The 16,121-nt window shown below is 36.6% G+C and overlaps 3 protein-coding genes and 1 non-coding gene across 8 annotated transcripts in view; all 4 read right to left on the reverse strand.

Moving 5' to 3' along the window:
* Window positions 1–15,748, reverse strand: part of LOC102615564 (cyclic nucleotide-gated ion channel 1-like) — a 42,483-nt gene extending 26,735 nt beyond the window's left edge. For 2 of the 4 annotated variants that reach the window (XM_052433325.1, XM_052433329.1), the window contains exon 1: window positions 15,493–15,654. The gene's annotated coding sequence lies outside the window, so the exon portion shown is untranslated. The other 2 variants (XM_052433326.1, XM_052433330.1) reach the window with 2 other exon arrangements.
* LOC112495712 (small nucleolar RNA Z247) lies at window positions 5,527–5,663 on the reverse strand. The gene has a single exon (XR_003062041.1). It is a non-coding gene; the product is annotated as a small nucleolar RNA Z247 (small nucleolar RNA).
* On the reverse strand, window positions 8,363–12,856 carry LOC127899700 (cyclic nucleotide-gated ion channel 1-like). Of its 2 annotated transcripts, none has more exons than XM_052433322.1 (7): window positions 12,691–12,856; window positions 10,892–11,357; window positions 10,477–10,668; window positions 10,096–10,376; window positions 9,815–9,926; window positions 9,452–9,673; window positions 8,363–9,066 (listed from the first exon to the last, which is right to left on the reverse strand). In XM_052433322.1, the coding sequence occupies exons 2-7, from the start codon at window positions 11,300–11,302 to the stop codon at window positions 8,689–8,691; spliced, it is 1,596 nt and encodes a 531-aa protein (XP_052289282.1). In that variant the 5' UTR covers window positions 11,303–11,357; window positions 12,691–12,856; the 3' UTR covers window positions 8,363–8,688. The 2 variants fall into 2 exon arrangements, with proteins under 2 accessions (XP_052289282.1, XP_052289281.1); XM_052433321.1 differs by lacking the exon at window positions 12,691–12,856 and adding an exon at window positions 11,489–11,699.
* Window positions 12,381–15,497, reverse strand: LOC102623986 (cyclic nucleotide-gated ion channel 1-like). The gene is made up of 7 exons (XM_052433332.1): window positions 14,913–15,497; window positions 14,546–14,737; window positions 14,165–14,445; window positions 13,894–14,005; window positions 13,533–13,754; window positions 12,880–13,233; window positions 12,381–12,690 (listed from the first exon to the last, which is right to left on the reverse strand). Exons 1-7 carry the CDS (start codon window positions 15,141–15,143, stop codon window positions 12,667–12,669), a joined length of 1,416 nt encoding a protein of 471 aa, XP_052289292.1. The 5' UTR covers window positions 15,144–15,497; the 3' UTR covers window positions 12,381–12,666.
* Window positions 15,749–16,121: the final 373 nt, after the last annotated feature.

Below are 16,121 nucleotides of genomic sequence, written 5' to 3' on the forward strand. Positions count from 1 at the left end.
AATATGTTTATATTGATTTTCTAAATGCTCTATATTATGATTAAGTTTAATTTTATTTTCCTATGACTACTAATTTGTAAATCCAAATATGCTAGTTTTTGAAAATTCATAAACTAATTCTTTAACTATTCTAGTTTATTTCTAATTTTTAAAATTACATTTTCATATGATCTAATAAATTTAGTTGCCTATTGTAATTATGTTTTACTATAGATAAGTACGTAAGAGTGTAATATCTAACACTTACTTTTTTTAATTATTATTATAGGGTCTAATGGAGATGTGCAATCTACTAGAAATTTTGTATTTTCTAATCTTTCTTCTATTAAATTATTTAATATAGAGTGTTCTGCACTAATTTCTACTTTTTTCTAGCTCTACAATTTTTAGAGCAATTTCTAATTTTTCGGTTCAAGGATTAATCACAAATACCCACAGCCAAATTTACTTTTGAAAGACTTGGATTTTGCAGTCTTACGTGTGACATTTGTGCTGTGTTATCTATGGCCCCATCTAATCCTATCTTACTAAATTTTTGTACCGCGCTACCTAAAATTTTTCCACTACGGGCAATTTGATAAGAGTCTTTGTCTTCTTTAGTCAGCCACGAAAAAAAAAAATGTTAGTTCAGATCTAACTATTCAATCAAGAGCTAGCTCAGGACAAAAAGAAGTGTGCAATAACGGGACGATACTGTCGACAGACAATAGACAAATTTTTCTTTGAATGGTTTACTTTGGACTAAATGATCGGTGATCCAACACCACTGACCGTTTTTCAAAGGGACCCATGTTGTGGATGAAAATTGATAAAACTTGAACCCTATTTTTTTTTTCCCCTCTCCGTTGTGTGAATCAACCTTGGTTAATTAAACTCACCGAAATTGGAGGGGAAAAAATCTTGAAAATATATAATAATCTGCCCCATTTCTACTTAAAACTTTCTCTTTTATGCATCATACTGGCCTTAAATTCTTGCAGCGGAAAGCAAAACGCAGGGACCATAAAGCCATCAATAGTTCTCTAAATTTCCAAATATATGTAACAACAATAGTCAGTGTACAAACTACTTTCACGAGATTTATTCAATAGCTTAGAAACGAGATGTAATTTGTATTTAAAATAAAAATCAATGACAATAAGCTTATTATAACAAGCATAGGGTGTGACCAGCCTATTTTTCTTTAGCAATAAAATGAGGTTCCACAAGCTGCCTAGACATAGGGTATGTTTGGGGGAGAGTAAGAATTCAATGATGTTTGGAAACAGAAAAAACTTAAGGGAAAATAAGAGAATTCTAAAACTCTTTCTTCGTTTTTATTATCTCAAGTCATTAATTGACTGAATCTGTACATACTTCTGTTTATATACATCAGTAGTAATTAGAACTGATTCTCAACTAATTGCAAGTGCTAATCAGCTGGTTATAACTAATTAAAACTGAATTACAAGCACAATAAATACTATAACAAACTCTACTAATCTTCATGTGTGCAAGAGACTATATAACCACCAGGCTCCAGCTGGCAAGCCATGTCATCAACCTGTAACAGCAAGCTGCAGGTGTTGCAATCCTCTGCTCCACTGACTACTCTGCTCATGTGAGCTTCCTTAACATCCCCTCTCAAGCTCAAGGGTCTGTTGAACACATTGAGCTTGGAACGAAAATAACTAAACTTAGGAAATGACAGGGGCTTAGTAAGAACATCTGCAACTTGCTCTTTAGTGGGAATGTACCTCACTTCCAATTCTTTGTTAAGAACCTTGTCTCTAATATAATGAATGTCTAGCTCTATGTGTTTTGATTTTGAGTGAAAAACTAGATTTCTAGGTAGATCTCCAGCACTCTGGTTATCACACCATAGAACAGAAGTTGGTAATTTTGTGATGTTGAGCTCAGAGAATAATGATTGCAGCCAAGAAAGTTTAGAGCTGGCTGCTGACAAGGCTCTGTATTCACTCTCAGTACTAGATTTTGCTACAATGGCTTGCTTTTTTGAAGACCAGGAAACCAAATTATTACCAAGGAAAATGCAATATGCTCCAATGGATTTTTTGGCATCAATATCACATGCCCAATCAGCATCTGAATATCCTGTTAGTCCTATAGTTTCCAGAGTTCCCTCCTGCTAAATATAGAGACCATATGTGACAGTAGCTTGAAGGTATCTGAGCACTTTTTTACAAGCTAACCAGTGTTGAAGTGTAGGAGCACTGAGGTACTGACTAAGCTTATGCACTAAATATGCAATGTCTGGTGTGGTTAAGATTAAGTATTGCAAACCTCCAACAATGCTTCTATAGAGGGTTGGATTCTCAAATTCAGCACCCAATAAGCCTTTTGTTGACCTTTCCAACTTGTAGCCTGTGCTGAAAGGAGTGTCAGTTCCTTTGTAGTCTTGCATTGAGGCTTTGGACAGCAGATCCTTGATGTACTTGGTCTGAGGGAAGTGCATTCCATGATCTGTATAGCTGACTTCTACACCAAGGAAATATGTTACTAGACCCAAGTCTTTTAATGCAAAAACTTTGCTGAGCTTAGCAATAAAAGATTCCAGCAAGTCTGAATCTGGTCCAGTGATCAGAATGTCATCCACATATATTAAGACAAGAATTATGCCTTTGACATCATGCCTAATAAACAGAGAAGTATCAGCCTTAGAATTAGTGAATTTCCAACTTGTAAGACATCCCTTAAACTTATCATACCAGGCTCTTGGAGCTTGTTTTAAGTCATAAAGAGCTTTGTTTAGTTTACAGATGTATCCTCCCTCTGAAACAAAACCCTCTGGCTGTTGCATGTACACATCCTCAATGAGATCCCCATTAAGAAATGCGTTATTGGCATCAATTTGTCTAACATTCTAGCCTTGCATGACTGCCAAGCTAAGAATAACCCTGACAGTAGAAGATTTCACTACAGGACTAAAAGTTTCTGAGTAATCTATCCCAGCAGTTTGGTGAAACCCTTTTGCAACTAAGCGAGCTTTGTACTTAGAGACTGAACCATCAGTATTGTATTTAGTTCTAAAAACCCACTTGCAGCCTACTAACTTGTATTCGGGATTCATTGGTACTAAGCTCCAGGTTTTGTTTCTAATGAGAGCATTATATTCATCTTGCATTGCTGCCTTCCACTTAGTATCAGATAAGACTTCTCCAGCATTGGAAGGTTCTAGGCTGTTATGATCTGTCAAGAAGGCCTTTGGTTTGAATATGCCAGCTTTAGCTCTAGTAATCATAGAATGAGTGTTTATGGTTGTAGCTGAGGGAAGTGATCTGGAAGGTGAATTTTGTAGTATTGCAGGTGAAGTTGTAGTGTTTGGTATAATGTTTATGGTAGCAGCTGGTGATGTTGTGTGGACAATGGGTGAAGATATAGTATTATTTGGTGAAATCAGTGAGGTGGAAATTACTTGTGATGTAGGAATAGGAAGAGAGATGATGTTGTGAGTAGAACTGGAGGCATGAGAATCTGTATCTGCAGGAGCAGCTGCTAAAGGATTCTGATTGCTATTAGGAACTGAGATGTGATATACTTGTAAGGAATTATAAAGGAAGTCAGAAGATTTAGATGGCATAGACTGTAAGAAGGTAGAATCAGTAGAATATGGAAAGGAAGTTTCATAAAAAAAAACATGACTAGCTATGTAAATTCTTCCTGATGGATGAAGACACTTGTAGCCTTTGTGTAAAGGGCTGTATCCTAAGAAAACACATTTAGAAGTATGGAAGTGAAACTTGTGATGATTGCAATCTCTTAAGAAAGGAAAACAAGCACAACCAAAAGTTTTGAGAAATGGATAGTCTGGTTTTTGATGGAATAGATATTCATAAGGGGTTTTCAAGGAAAGAACAGGAGTTGGAAGTTTGTTTATAATGTGGGTAGCTGTATGAAAAGAATCCCACCAAAATTTTATAGGTAACTTGGCTTGTGCAAGCAAGGTTAAACCCAACTCAGTGATGTGTCTATGTTTTCTTTCCACAAGTCCATTTTGATTGTGAGTATATGGATAGGAGTGTCTAAACTGAATCCCCTCTGTTTAAAGAAAATGAACAAGTGATCTATACTCACCACCCCAATCAGATTGAAGACACTTGATAGGTTTATCTAATTGTTTCTCTACTTGAGCTTTGAAAACTTTGAACACTGGAAATGCTTCAACTTTGGTTTTTAAAGGAAAGATCCAGGTGAATCTTGTGTAATCATCTACAAAGCTGATATAATATTTATATCCTTGTATAGAAAGTGTAAGAGCAGGCCCCCATAGATCTGTATGTAAGATTTCAAGTGCATTTTTTGTTTTGGTTTCAGTTACTGGAAAATGAAGTTTGTGCATTTTTCCCAACTTACAAGCATCACAAGAATCAAAACCTTTATTACCATCGATGGTTTTAAAAGATGGACAAGAATTGATAACATGATTCAACACTCTAGCATTGGGATGACCTAATCTTTGGTGTAAAACCATAGTACTCAACATACAATCTGAGTTTTGACTACATTGTGCTTCAGTTTGTAACTGAGAAGCAATTTTATTTTGACATTTAGAATCAACAACAGAAAACATGGAAATAGGTTGAGTTGAGACATCTGACTGAACATGAGCAAAAAGACCTTGGTTTGACAGATAAGGAGAGGTTTTATTTGAGGAGACAAATAGCAATCTGTACAATCCTTTTTCAGCTTTGCCCTGCAGCATGATCAAATTCCTCACCTTGTCCTTAACAAAACAGAAATCATTAGTAAATTCTACCACAACATCATTATCTCTGGTTAGTTTTGATATACATATCAGGTTTTTGGTTATTTTAGGCACAAGAAGAATATTGTTTAGCTTAAGATCAACATGATTTATAGAGCTTTTCATTCTCAAAACAGCAGAACCTGTATGTGTTATGAATAAACCAACACCATTACCAATGACAAGTTTAGAAGTACCTGTAAAAGGTTCAGCCATATTCATATTGCTCATATCATTAGTGAGGTGGTGTGTAGCACCACTGTCAAGATACTAATTAGTATCAGCTGGAGCATCCATGTTGGCTAAATAGGCAGCCTTTGGTCCTCTATTTGGAGGTGATCTGTAAGAGCCTAAAGCAATGAATTCTTCCAGCTTCCAACAAATGTTTGCAGTATGTCCAGGCTTGAGGCAGATTTAGCAGGTAGGTTTTGAAGTATTCCACTGAGGTTTAGAGTTCATAGGTGGTTTCCCATTGTTAAAATTGTTAACTCCAGTGTTATTGTTCTAGTTTCCTCCTCCTCCTCCTATTTGATTACCAGATTGATAACCTTTGAACTGACTATTAAAACCAGTACCACCACTAGTAGATTCAGTGCCAAAGTTTCCTTTGTAATAACCACCATTTCCAAACCCAGAGTTATAGCCATAACCACCAAAACCTCTTCCACCTGATATGTTTCCCTTCTTAACTCCTCTATTTTGAGCATAATTTGCCTCAAAAATTGTTTTTCATATCCACACCAGCAAGCATTTGTGATTGTTGTTCAATCCTAGCCTCTTGAGTTAACAACATAGCATAGGCTTCATTTACATTCATTTTACCAACTCCTACTTGACCAGTAATGTAAGTAGCTACTGAATTATAATCTGGTCCTAGGCTAGATAATACATGTAAAATCAGATTATCACTACTTAAAGCACTTCCTGCTGCAGCCATATTATCAGCTATGTTTTTCATCTTAATAAAATAGTCTGTGATTTTCATATCATCTTTTTTTGTTGAATTCATCATATCTTTCCTTGTTGAATTCATCATGTATCTTAGATGTAAAAGTCTGGATTTAGACTGCGAGCCAAATTGTACCTTAATAGTTTTCCACACTTCAAGTGATGTTTCCAGGTTGAACACTAGACTAATGATTCCTTCACTCATTGAAGAGAGCAGCCATCCAAGCATCACTTGATCTTGAGATCTCCATGTTGTGAATTCTGGATTCTTTACAGATCTGAGTTTATCATCAACTCTCTGAGCTATATGAGATGGAGGTGGAGTGACTGCATTATCAATAAACTTTTCGAGCCTGTTTCCACGAATTGAGGCTAGGACTTGAGATCGCCATATGAGATAATTGGACTGATCAAGCTTGACTGGTGTGTTAAAGGTAAAGGAAACAGTTGTTGAATTTGTAGCATGATTAAGAGTTTAAATTGAGGAAGAAGAAGCAAGATTAACAGACGCCATTATTGGCTGGCTCTGATACCAAGTAAGAATTCAATGATGTTTGGAAACAGAAAAAACTTAAGGGAAAATAAGAGAATTCTAAAACTCTTTCTTCGTTTTTATTATCTCAAGTCATTAATTGACTGAATCTGTACATACTTCTGTTTATATACATCAGTAGTAATTAGAACTAATTCTCAACTAATTGCAAGTGCTAATCAGCTGGTTATAACTAATTAAAACTGAATTACAAGCACAAGAAATACTATAACAAACCTACTAATCTTCACGTGTGCAAGAGACTATATAACCACCAGGCTCCAGCTGGCAAGCCATGTCATCAACCTGTAACAGCAAGCTGCAGGTGTTGCAATCCTCTGCTCCACTGACTACTCTGCTTCCTTAACAGGGAGCAGCTGCCTATATTCTAGGAGGATATTGCAGCGCAGCTGCCTCAAATGCACACGTAATTGTGGGGCGCTCTGTCTAGACGTTTCTGCATTCCTTGTAGAATGAGAGAAATTAAGTTCCTTTCACAGCGCCCATGAGCAATTTTATGAATCAAGTTGCTTGGATGAATAGAGCTGCCCGACTAGGCTTAATGAGTGACACATTTTTCAAGTCATCAGCCATAGACAAAAGGCTTCAACTTTATGCTTGAATAGCTCTGGTTGAGATGGCAGGCTGAAGCATTGTTGGTTTGCCCTTACACCTGAGTATCGATCTGTCCATGGCTACCAGAAAATGAGAAAATTCTTTTTACAATGTCCTGGAATAATTTTAAAAATCGAGCTGCTTTAATGAATGGAGCTACTCGTTTCTGCTCAAAGAGTAATAAATCATCGGCTGTGAGAACAAAGGCTTCAACTTTTGTAAGTGCTTGAATGGTTCCTGTTGAGGTAGGGAGGTCAGATGAAAAATGGTCAATTGTAGTGCAAGCATCCTGAACCCAAGCGACAAGTTCTTCTCCACAAATGTCGCCATCTTTAAGATAATTATTAGTGCCTGGGGAGGCTTTTGTTACATTTCCGGAGTTGTAGATCCGTAGCTTACCTTGCACCACCAAAAGTGCCTTATCAATTGGGTCTCCTTCATGGACAATGTAAGCGTGCCCCATGTAGGTAACTGGCTGAACAAAATCACACAGATCCTCCAGCAATGCTCTCTTCCACTTTCCAAATTTTCCCATCTTGATTACATACAAGAACAACAATGAGAATACAGACGTACCATCTCAAGCAATTATAATGTGGTATTGAATAGAACTCACAATGATGTACAAAGCAGAGCAGTTCTATTGGATAATAACAGCAATAATAAAATTAAAACCCACTTTCTTGAGGAGTTCTAAGCAGAGTTCATATTTTATCTCCCTTCCAAGGTCCTTTGGAAGACGATTGATCAAACTTTCTATATCAAAACCAATGGTTTCTTGCAATTGGTATAGCAGGTACTGAATCGGCTGTTGAAGTTTTAGAGAAAGCTTTCTATAGGGCAGCCACTGCCCTAACTCTGTCCCCTTCTGTGTCATCCCCACTGGTCTTACAAGTTCAGACTGACTGTGAATAAGTCTGTTTCAAAAAGACTAGAGTCCATAGAAATTAAAAGTCACTGCGCTTCATCTTAAGCAGCAGATAAAACTATCTTGGAGATAAAAAAAAAAAAATGATGAACCAGGATTTGTCCAACAAAAATAACAAGTAGCCACATGCTAGATACACTAATGCAAACTGCAAAGATGTTTTCCCATGGATTGGCACTTGTTTGGAGACCTTGACCAAAAGAACTGCAAAAAAATTGAATTCGAAGGTATCTGTCGGGCACTAATCTCAGAAGTTATAAGTTCAATATGCTCATACAAGGAGTTTACACGGGTAAAGCACTTTGTATATAACAGATGACCACTTATTTTAATAGCTTACTTTTAAACTAGATGAAAGTCATATGATTATGGGTGAAGTTAGATTTTCTTTTATTACAGTAGTTTTGCCAATGGCCATCTCAGCAATGGGTCGATTAATGAAATTTTCAACGAGGGCACGGACTCTCTCATCCTCAAAAACCATTATAATATGGAATAAATATTAAAATCAGGGACGCATTATATGCAAATTAGTGTGATTTTAAAATGGAACAAAATGAATCGTCGGTTGAAACATGAAAACTTTGCTCCATACTGCAATCCGAACTTGAAATTAGCATAAATATATATATATATAATCAACACTGTAGAGGAGTTTTGATAGCTTTATATATACACATCAACCGTATCAGGCATCGGTTTCTAATATCTCAAACTCAAAATACTCTCGTCCAAATTTATTCTTGAGATAGGTCCTTAATTAAGATCATGAACAAGGCCTAAAATACTAACGTTGCTGCACCAGATCTGAATGCCCAAAATATTATTGTAGATGGCGATGGTGGCGTTCATTGTGCGGACGCTTGTGCATTCTTTCTAGTTTGTCGGAATACTTGTATGCAGCGAGCTGCATTGTTTTGCTTAATGATCAATATTCAAAAGCAACTGCTTCAAATCATCTGCCATTAGAACAAATGCTTCAACATTTGTAAGAGCTTGAATTGTTTTAGTTGATAGAGGGAGGTTGGATGAGTCGCGGTCAGCCTTCGCCCAAGCAATGAGTTCTTCTCCAGCAGAGTCACCATCTTCCAGATGGTTGTTCAGGTTACCAGAATTGCTTGAGGATCCAGCTATGCTCCTGGAAGTGTAGGTCCATAACTTGCCTTGCAGCACGAAGAGCATTTGATCAATTGGGTTTCCCTCCTGGAGAATGTAAGAGCGCGCTGTGAAGACAACTGGCTTCACAACATCACACAGTTTCTTCAACGATGAAACATCCTGCTTTCCAAACTCTTCTGCCTAAACAAACATACATCCAATATCATTACTATAATCTAGAAGGCTCGATGCTGATAATGAAATTCAGCTTCTGAATGAAGAGAATAAAAATTGATCTAGAACTATCTCAGCTAAAATGAGATTCATTCCCCATCACTAAACACATGTCAGGCTTGAGTTTCCATTGAGGTGATGTGAACCTTAGCTATTGCGCTTTCAAAACCATGCAGAAGTTCAAATAGTTACAAACATTTACCCTTGAGTTTATTCGATTGAGTTAAAGAAGAGGAAAATATTTTCATTAGTTTTTCGGATTGCTGTTTATATGTTGCCAGCCTCTTCTTTGTCAGTTCCACAAATTCAGAAGTAGGAGGGACAAATATAGTTGTAAAGATTTCTTACTCACATTTTTTAGCAGGTCTAAGCAGAGGTTTTGTTTTATGCTCTTTCTGAGGTCCTCTGGAAGATTATTCACCATTTCTACATCAACCCCTGTGGTTCCTCGCAATTTGGATGCCGCATGTCTCCTGACCTTCTTTTGGAGTTCCTTAGGGAGCTTTCCAAAGGGCGGCCACTGGTGTATTTCTTGTACCTTCTGTCTTATCTCCTCTGCTTTTGACATTTCATACTGCACATTGCGCGAGAATAATGGTTTATGGAAAATTAAAATTTATTGCGCTTCATCTCAATCAAGCATAAAGAACCAATTTTAAGAGACAAGAATCAGACGAGAAAAAAATAAAATAACATAAAATAAAGATACACCAACCTGGACCTTTCCAATCAAGAAGAAAAACAGCACTACTCCAGTGATGGTAATTGAAATCACAAAGAAGTTTTCCAAGACATTAGTACTGAATGGGAGACCTTGACCAAAAGAACTGCAAAAGTCAAACCCACAAATTTATTAGAAATTTAGAACCAATGTTTTTGAGTTTAATTGCTAAAAAAACATAAAAATACGTATGCGTAATTTTATGCCCAAAAAACATAGAAAGGCATATGCACAAAGATTGTTACAAGGAGAATGATGTATATCCACAACTTAACCTGAGATTTTGCAGGCTCCATCGAATACAAAGCAAGAACCTCAGAGATAAACTGTTTTGCTCCATAACACCAGAATTAATAGCATCAACGTATATCCCAAAATCATAGATAGTTGCATTTTGAGTCTTTGTAGAGCAAAAATCATTAGAAAATGTGTAGTTTGTTAAACTGTTGTCACAGTGCAAAGGAAGGAGACGGCATTTGGTAGAACCTGTGCAGGCTTTCCTCCAACATTCGGTCTTTCTTTGTAGAGCAAAAAAGTACCATAATGCTCCAAACCCCTAAACAACCATCAAGTAGATCATCAGGAATTATAAATTACCCAAAAAAGAGTAAAGAGAAATAGAATATATTGGAGACTTGGGAGGCAAGTAAACTTACATTAGCAGCATGTAGGTAAAAGAGATTGAACGTAAGTCTGGCCCATTTAGTATGCTTATATGAATTCTTCCTTTTTTTAATCAATGCATACAATCGCTTAACCTTTAGCAAATGTTGGACGATAAACAGGTTCATCACATGGAAAAATTGCTGGACATTCATTAGTCGATTATAAACTAGAAGCACCAACACCTGAACAGTTTGTACACCATAAAGATAGAATTATCAATTATGAAATATGATTCCATATGAAAAGGAAAAAAAAAAATGGAAATTAATCGTACAAATTACAACCTATGCGTGCTTGCTAGGAATCCAACATAAATTACTTTTGGGCGCCCATAGGTATGCGCGTGTGCCCTTGCTTGGCTAGTTGGAACAAATAAGTAAAAAGTACGACAGAACAAACATTTACCTGTGGGAGTGGAAAAATGAAGGCGAGATCAAATAGGAAGACGGCCAACCGAGATTTGCTAAAATTTCGATGTACATTCTCCCCTATTCGTAAAGCTTTTTTCATCAAAAACAATATATCATATGCTGTACGTTCAACAATAACCAAAATCATAAGGGCTATGTCAAATTGGAAGCACTTTTTGCCATCGTTGATCACGGGAAGGTACAAGAAAACAGGATCAAATATTATGGAATACACATAAATCAGCCAAAAATTAGCATCCGGGTAACGTCTCGTAGCATCCAGGAAACGTCTCGGCAGATTACGAATCTGCCGAAGAGATGTTTTTTCTCCATTACCCAAGCTTTCGATCACAGTTCGAAAAGCAGATACTGTTGCTTCTCTCTCGCTCCTACTGATGCTGTCCATTTCAACACCAGCAACCAGTCTCGGCGTTCCTTCCTCTAAATTCGAGTGCTGAGACCTGAAAAAATAAAATCAACTTCATCGTCATCACCATATACAATAATTGTAATAACATATGGCCTGTACCTCAGCTCAGTAAGGCTCTATACGTATATCGTCAAATTAATAAACAACTCGCTTAAGGCTTACATAATCAACCAAGGGGAAGGAAAATTTAAGTAAATGAAGCGAAGCTTAATTTCAGTTTCCTTCAATTAAATACAGGTGGATCCTTCACAAATCATCACTTCAGTGGCTGAGTCTTCGGAGTTCAGAGCATGCTTATCCTATGCGCTAATAAATATCTACGCACTGTGGTTCCTCAAGACATTGACTTCTTACACAATCAATCAAACAACCAAAAAAAAAAAAAATTCAATAATTATGTAATTTCTGTAGCACCTGTTGATTGAGCTGGGGCCGGAGGCAACTAATAGCTACGACTTGAGGTTAGAACTTATCCATATGCATAATCTCAATCTACGGTTCATTAACCAAAATTTTGGCCCCAAGAGGCTGCAACTCTATCACGTCCCTTTGTGCTTTTTGCTCACTAGTAGAATTGGATCTTTGTGCTTTTTGCTCAAGATAAATATAAGCCTTAGAAATATGAACTTGTTAAGGATCCAAATCCAAACTTGTGAACAATGTCACGATGCCTATTACAAATTTGAGCAATGGTAGGAACAGTTGGGGCCTGTGTCCCAGGTGGTTTTAGAAACTTTTTGATGACCACTGACCTTTCTTCCTTAGAATTTATAAAAATATCCCATTTGAGTGTTAAAATTATGAAAAGTTCAGTGCTCATCTCTAGTTCACAAATTGAACTTACTTTCTGCTAGTTCAAACACTGAAATTTTGTGTAAAAAATAAATCAAGGGTCATATATTGTTATTTAAATTTTTTTTGAAATTGTATTATACTAATAAAGGTTTTAAATGGAGATAAGAAATCTCATTTGTTAAAGACTAATCCTTAAATGGAGATAAGAAATCTCATTTGTTAAAGACTAATCCTTAAATTTAATTTCAAACACTATATATAATCAAACACTATAAAGGAGTTTTGCTAACTTCATATATATACACATCAACTGTATCAGGCTTCGGTTTCTAATATCTCAAACTCAAATACTTTCGTCCAAATTTATTATTGAGATAGGTCCTTAATTAAGATCATGAACAAGGCCTAAAATACTAACGTTGCTGTACCAGATCTGAACGCCCAAATATTATTGTAGATGGCGATGGTGGCGTTCCTTGTGCGGACGCTTGTGCACTCCATCTAGTTTGTCAGAATACATGTATACATCCAGTGCAATGTTTTGCTTAATGATCAATATTCAATAGTACCTGCTTTAAATCATCTGCCATAAGAACAAATGCTTCAACATTTGTAAGAGCTTGAATTGTTTTAGTTGATATAGGGAGGTTGGATGGTGGCGTTCCTTGTGCGGACGCTTGTGCACTCCATCTAGTTTGTCAGAATACATGTATACATCCAGTGCAATGTTTTGCTTAATGATCAATATTCAATAGTACCTGCTTTAAATCATCTGCCATAAGAACAAATGCTTCAACATTTGTAAGAGCTTGAATTGTTTTAGTTGATATAGGGAGGTTGGATGAGTCGCGGTCAGCCTTTGCCCAAGCAATGAGTTCTTCTCCAGAAAAGTCACCATCTTCCAGATGGTTGTTCAGGTTACCAGAATTGCTTGAGAATCCAGTTATGCTCCTGGAAGTGTAGGTCCATAACTTGCCTTGCAGCACGAAGAGCATTTGATCAATTGGGTTTCCCTCCCGGAGAACGTAAGAGCGCTCTGTGAAGACGACTGGCTTCACAACATCACACAGTGTCTCCAACGATGAATGACTCCAGTTTCCAAACTCTTCTACCTATACAAACATACATCCAATATCGTTACTATAATCTAAAAGGCATGATGCTGATAATGAAATTCAGCTTCTGAATGAAGAAAATTGAAAATAAAATGTGATCTAGAACTATCTCAGCTGAAATGAGATTCATTCCCTAACACTAAAACATATCAGGTTTGAGTTCACGTTGAGGTGATGTGGACTTTAGCGATTGCGCTTTCAAAACTATGCAAAATATTTTTATTAGTTCTCCTTTGTCAATTTCACAAATTAACGAATAGCAGACACAAATATAGTTGTAAAGATTTCTCACTCACTTTTTTTAGCAAGTCTAAGCAGAGCTTCTGTTTTATGTTCTTTCTGAGGTGCCTTGGAAGATGATTCACCATATACTCTACGTCAACACCCGTGGTTTGCAATTTCGACGTCTGATCTTCCTTGATCTCCTTTTGGAGTTTCTTAGGGAGCTTTCCAAAGGGCAGCCACCGGTCTATTTCTCGTACCTTCTGTCTTATCTCATATACTTTTGACGTTTCAGACTGCACATTGCCCAAGAATCATGGTTCATAGAAAAGTAAAATTTATTGCGCTTCCTCTTAATCAATCATAAAAACCAATTTTGAGAGACAAGATGCAGATGATTAAAAGAAAAAAAATGAAAACATAAGGTACACCAACCTGAACCTTTCCAATCAAAAAGAAAAACAACACTACCCCAGTGATGGTAATTGAAATTACAAAGATGTTTTCCAAGACATTGGTACTTAACGGGAGACCTTGACCAAAACAACTGCAAAAGTCAAACCCACAAATGTGTTAGAACCAATGTTTTGAGTTTAATTGATAAAAAACACAAAAATACGTATGCTTTAATATATGCACAAAAAACAAAGAAAGGCGTACACAAAAAGATTGTTACAAGAAGAATGATGTATATTCACAACTTAACCTGAGAGTTTGCAGGCTCCATTGAAAACAAGGCAAGTACCTCCGAAAAAAATTGTTTTGATCCAAAACACCAGATTGAATAGCATCACGGAATATCCCAAAATCATAGATAGTTGCATTTTGAGTCTTTGTAGAGCAAAAATCACTAGAAAATGTGTAGTTTGTTAAACTGTCATCACAGTGTAAAGGAAGGAGGCCACATCTGGTAAAATCTGTGCAGGCTTTCTTCCAACATTCAGCCTTTCTTTGTACGGCGAAAAAGTACCATAATGATCCAAACACCTAAAGAACCATCAAGTAGATCCCGGGAACTATAAATTACCCAAAAAAACAGTAAAGAGAAATAGAACATTTTGGAGAGTTGAGAGGCAAGTAAACTTACATTAGCAGCATGTAGGTAACCGAAATTGAACGTCAGATTGGCCCATTTATTAAGGTTATATGAATTCTTCCATTCTGTAATCAATTTAGCCAATCGGATAACCTTTAACCCATGTTGTACAAGAAACAGGTTCATCAGAGAGAAAAATTCCTGGCCACTAATTCTTTGACTATAAGCTAGAAGCACCAACACCTGAATAGTTTGTAGATATTAAAAAAAATATATATATTAACCGTACAAAATACAACCTATACATGCTTGCTAGGAATCCAACATAAATTACTTTGGGCGGTCAGAGGTGTGCGTGTGTGCCCCTCCTTCGCAAGTTGGAACAAACAAATTAAAAGTTGACAGAACAAACAATGACCTGTGGGAGTGGAAGAATGATGGCGAGATCAAGTAGGAAGACGGGCAACAGAGATTTGCTATAATTTCGATGTATACTCTCCCGTATTTCTGAAGTTCTATTTGTCAAATACCAAATACCAAATGCTGAACGTTCAGCAATAGCCACACTCATCACCCATCTGTCAAATTGGAAGCACTTTTTCCCATCGTTGGTCACAGGAATGTACAAGAAAACAGGATCCAATACCATTGAATACAACAACACAGCCAGAAAGCCTCATGCAGCGGAATCCAGAGAAATGGAACACCAAAAGCAGTTATTTCTCTTACTTCACCCCGCGGAATACAGAGAAATGGAACTCCACAAACATTTATTTCTCTTACTCCTCTCATGCTCCTACTGGTCCTGTTCATTTCAACACCAGAAACCAGTCTCGACGTTCCTTCCTCTAAATTCAAGTACCGAGACCTTGGGAAAAAGAAAAAAAATCATCTTCATCACGGTCACCATATACAATAATTGTAATAAAATATAGCCTGATCATAAGTTCAGTAGGATTCTATAAGTATACCATCAAATTAATATACAATTCGCTTACGAAGGAAAATTAAAAGTAATTGAAGCAAAACTTAAATTCAGTTTCCTTCAATTAAATACAGGTGGATCCTTCGCGAATCAGCACTTCAGTTTCCTTCAATTAAAAAAGACATTTGACTTTTTACATAATCAATCAAAAAAATCAATAAATACGTAATTTTTATAGCACCTTTTGATTGAGTTATGGCTGCAGGCAACTAATGGTTGCGACTTGAGCCGTACTGGGTTAGAACTTATCCATATCCATAATCTCAATCTGCGGTTCATTAGTCTTGCAATGGTAGGACCAGTTGGGGCCTGCTGTCCCGGCTGGTTTTAGAAAATTTTTGAAGACCTCTGACCTTACTTCCTTTAAATTGATAAAAATATCCCATTTGAGTGTTAAAATTTTGAAAATTTCAGTACTCATCTCTAGTTCAAAAATTGCACGCACTTGCTGCTAGTTCAAACACCGAATTTTGGGTAAAAATAAATCAATGGTCATATATTGTTATTTAATTTTTTTTTGAAATTGTATTATACTAATAAAGGTTTAAAATGGAGGTGAAAAATCTCATTCGCTAAACACTAATCATTACCCTTTATTATCATTCGAACTCAGGTGACTGCGGGTGCAAAACATATTCACAG

This window comes from Citrus sinensis, chromosome 9 (assembly GCF_022201045.2).
Source record: "Citrus sinensis cultivar Valencia sweet orange chromosome 9, DVS_A1.0, whole genome shotgun sequence".
NCBI lineage: Eukaryota > Viridiplantae > Streptophyta > Magnoliopsida > Sapindales > Rutaceae > Citrus > Citrus sinensis.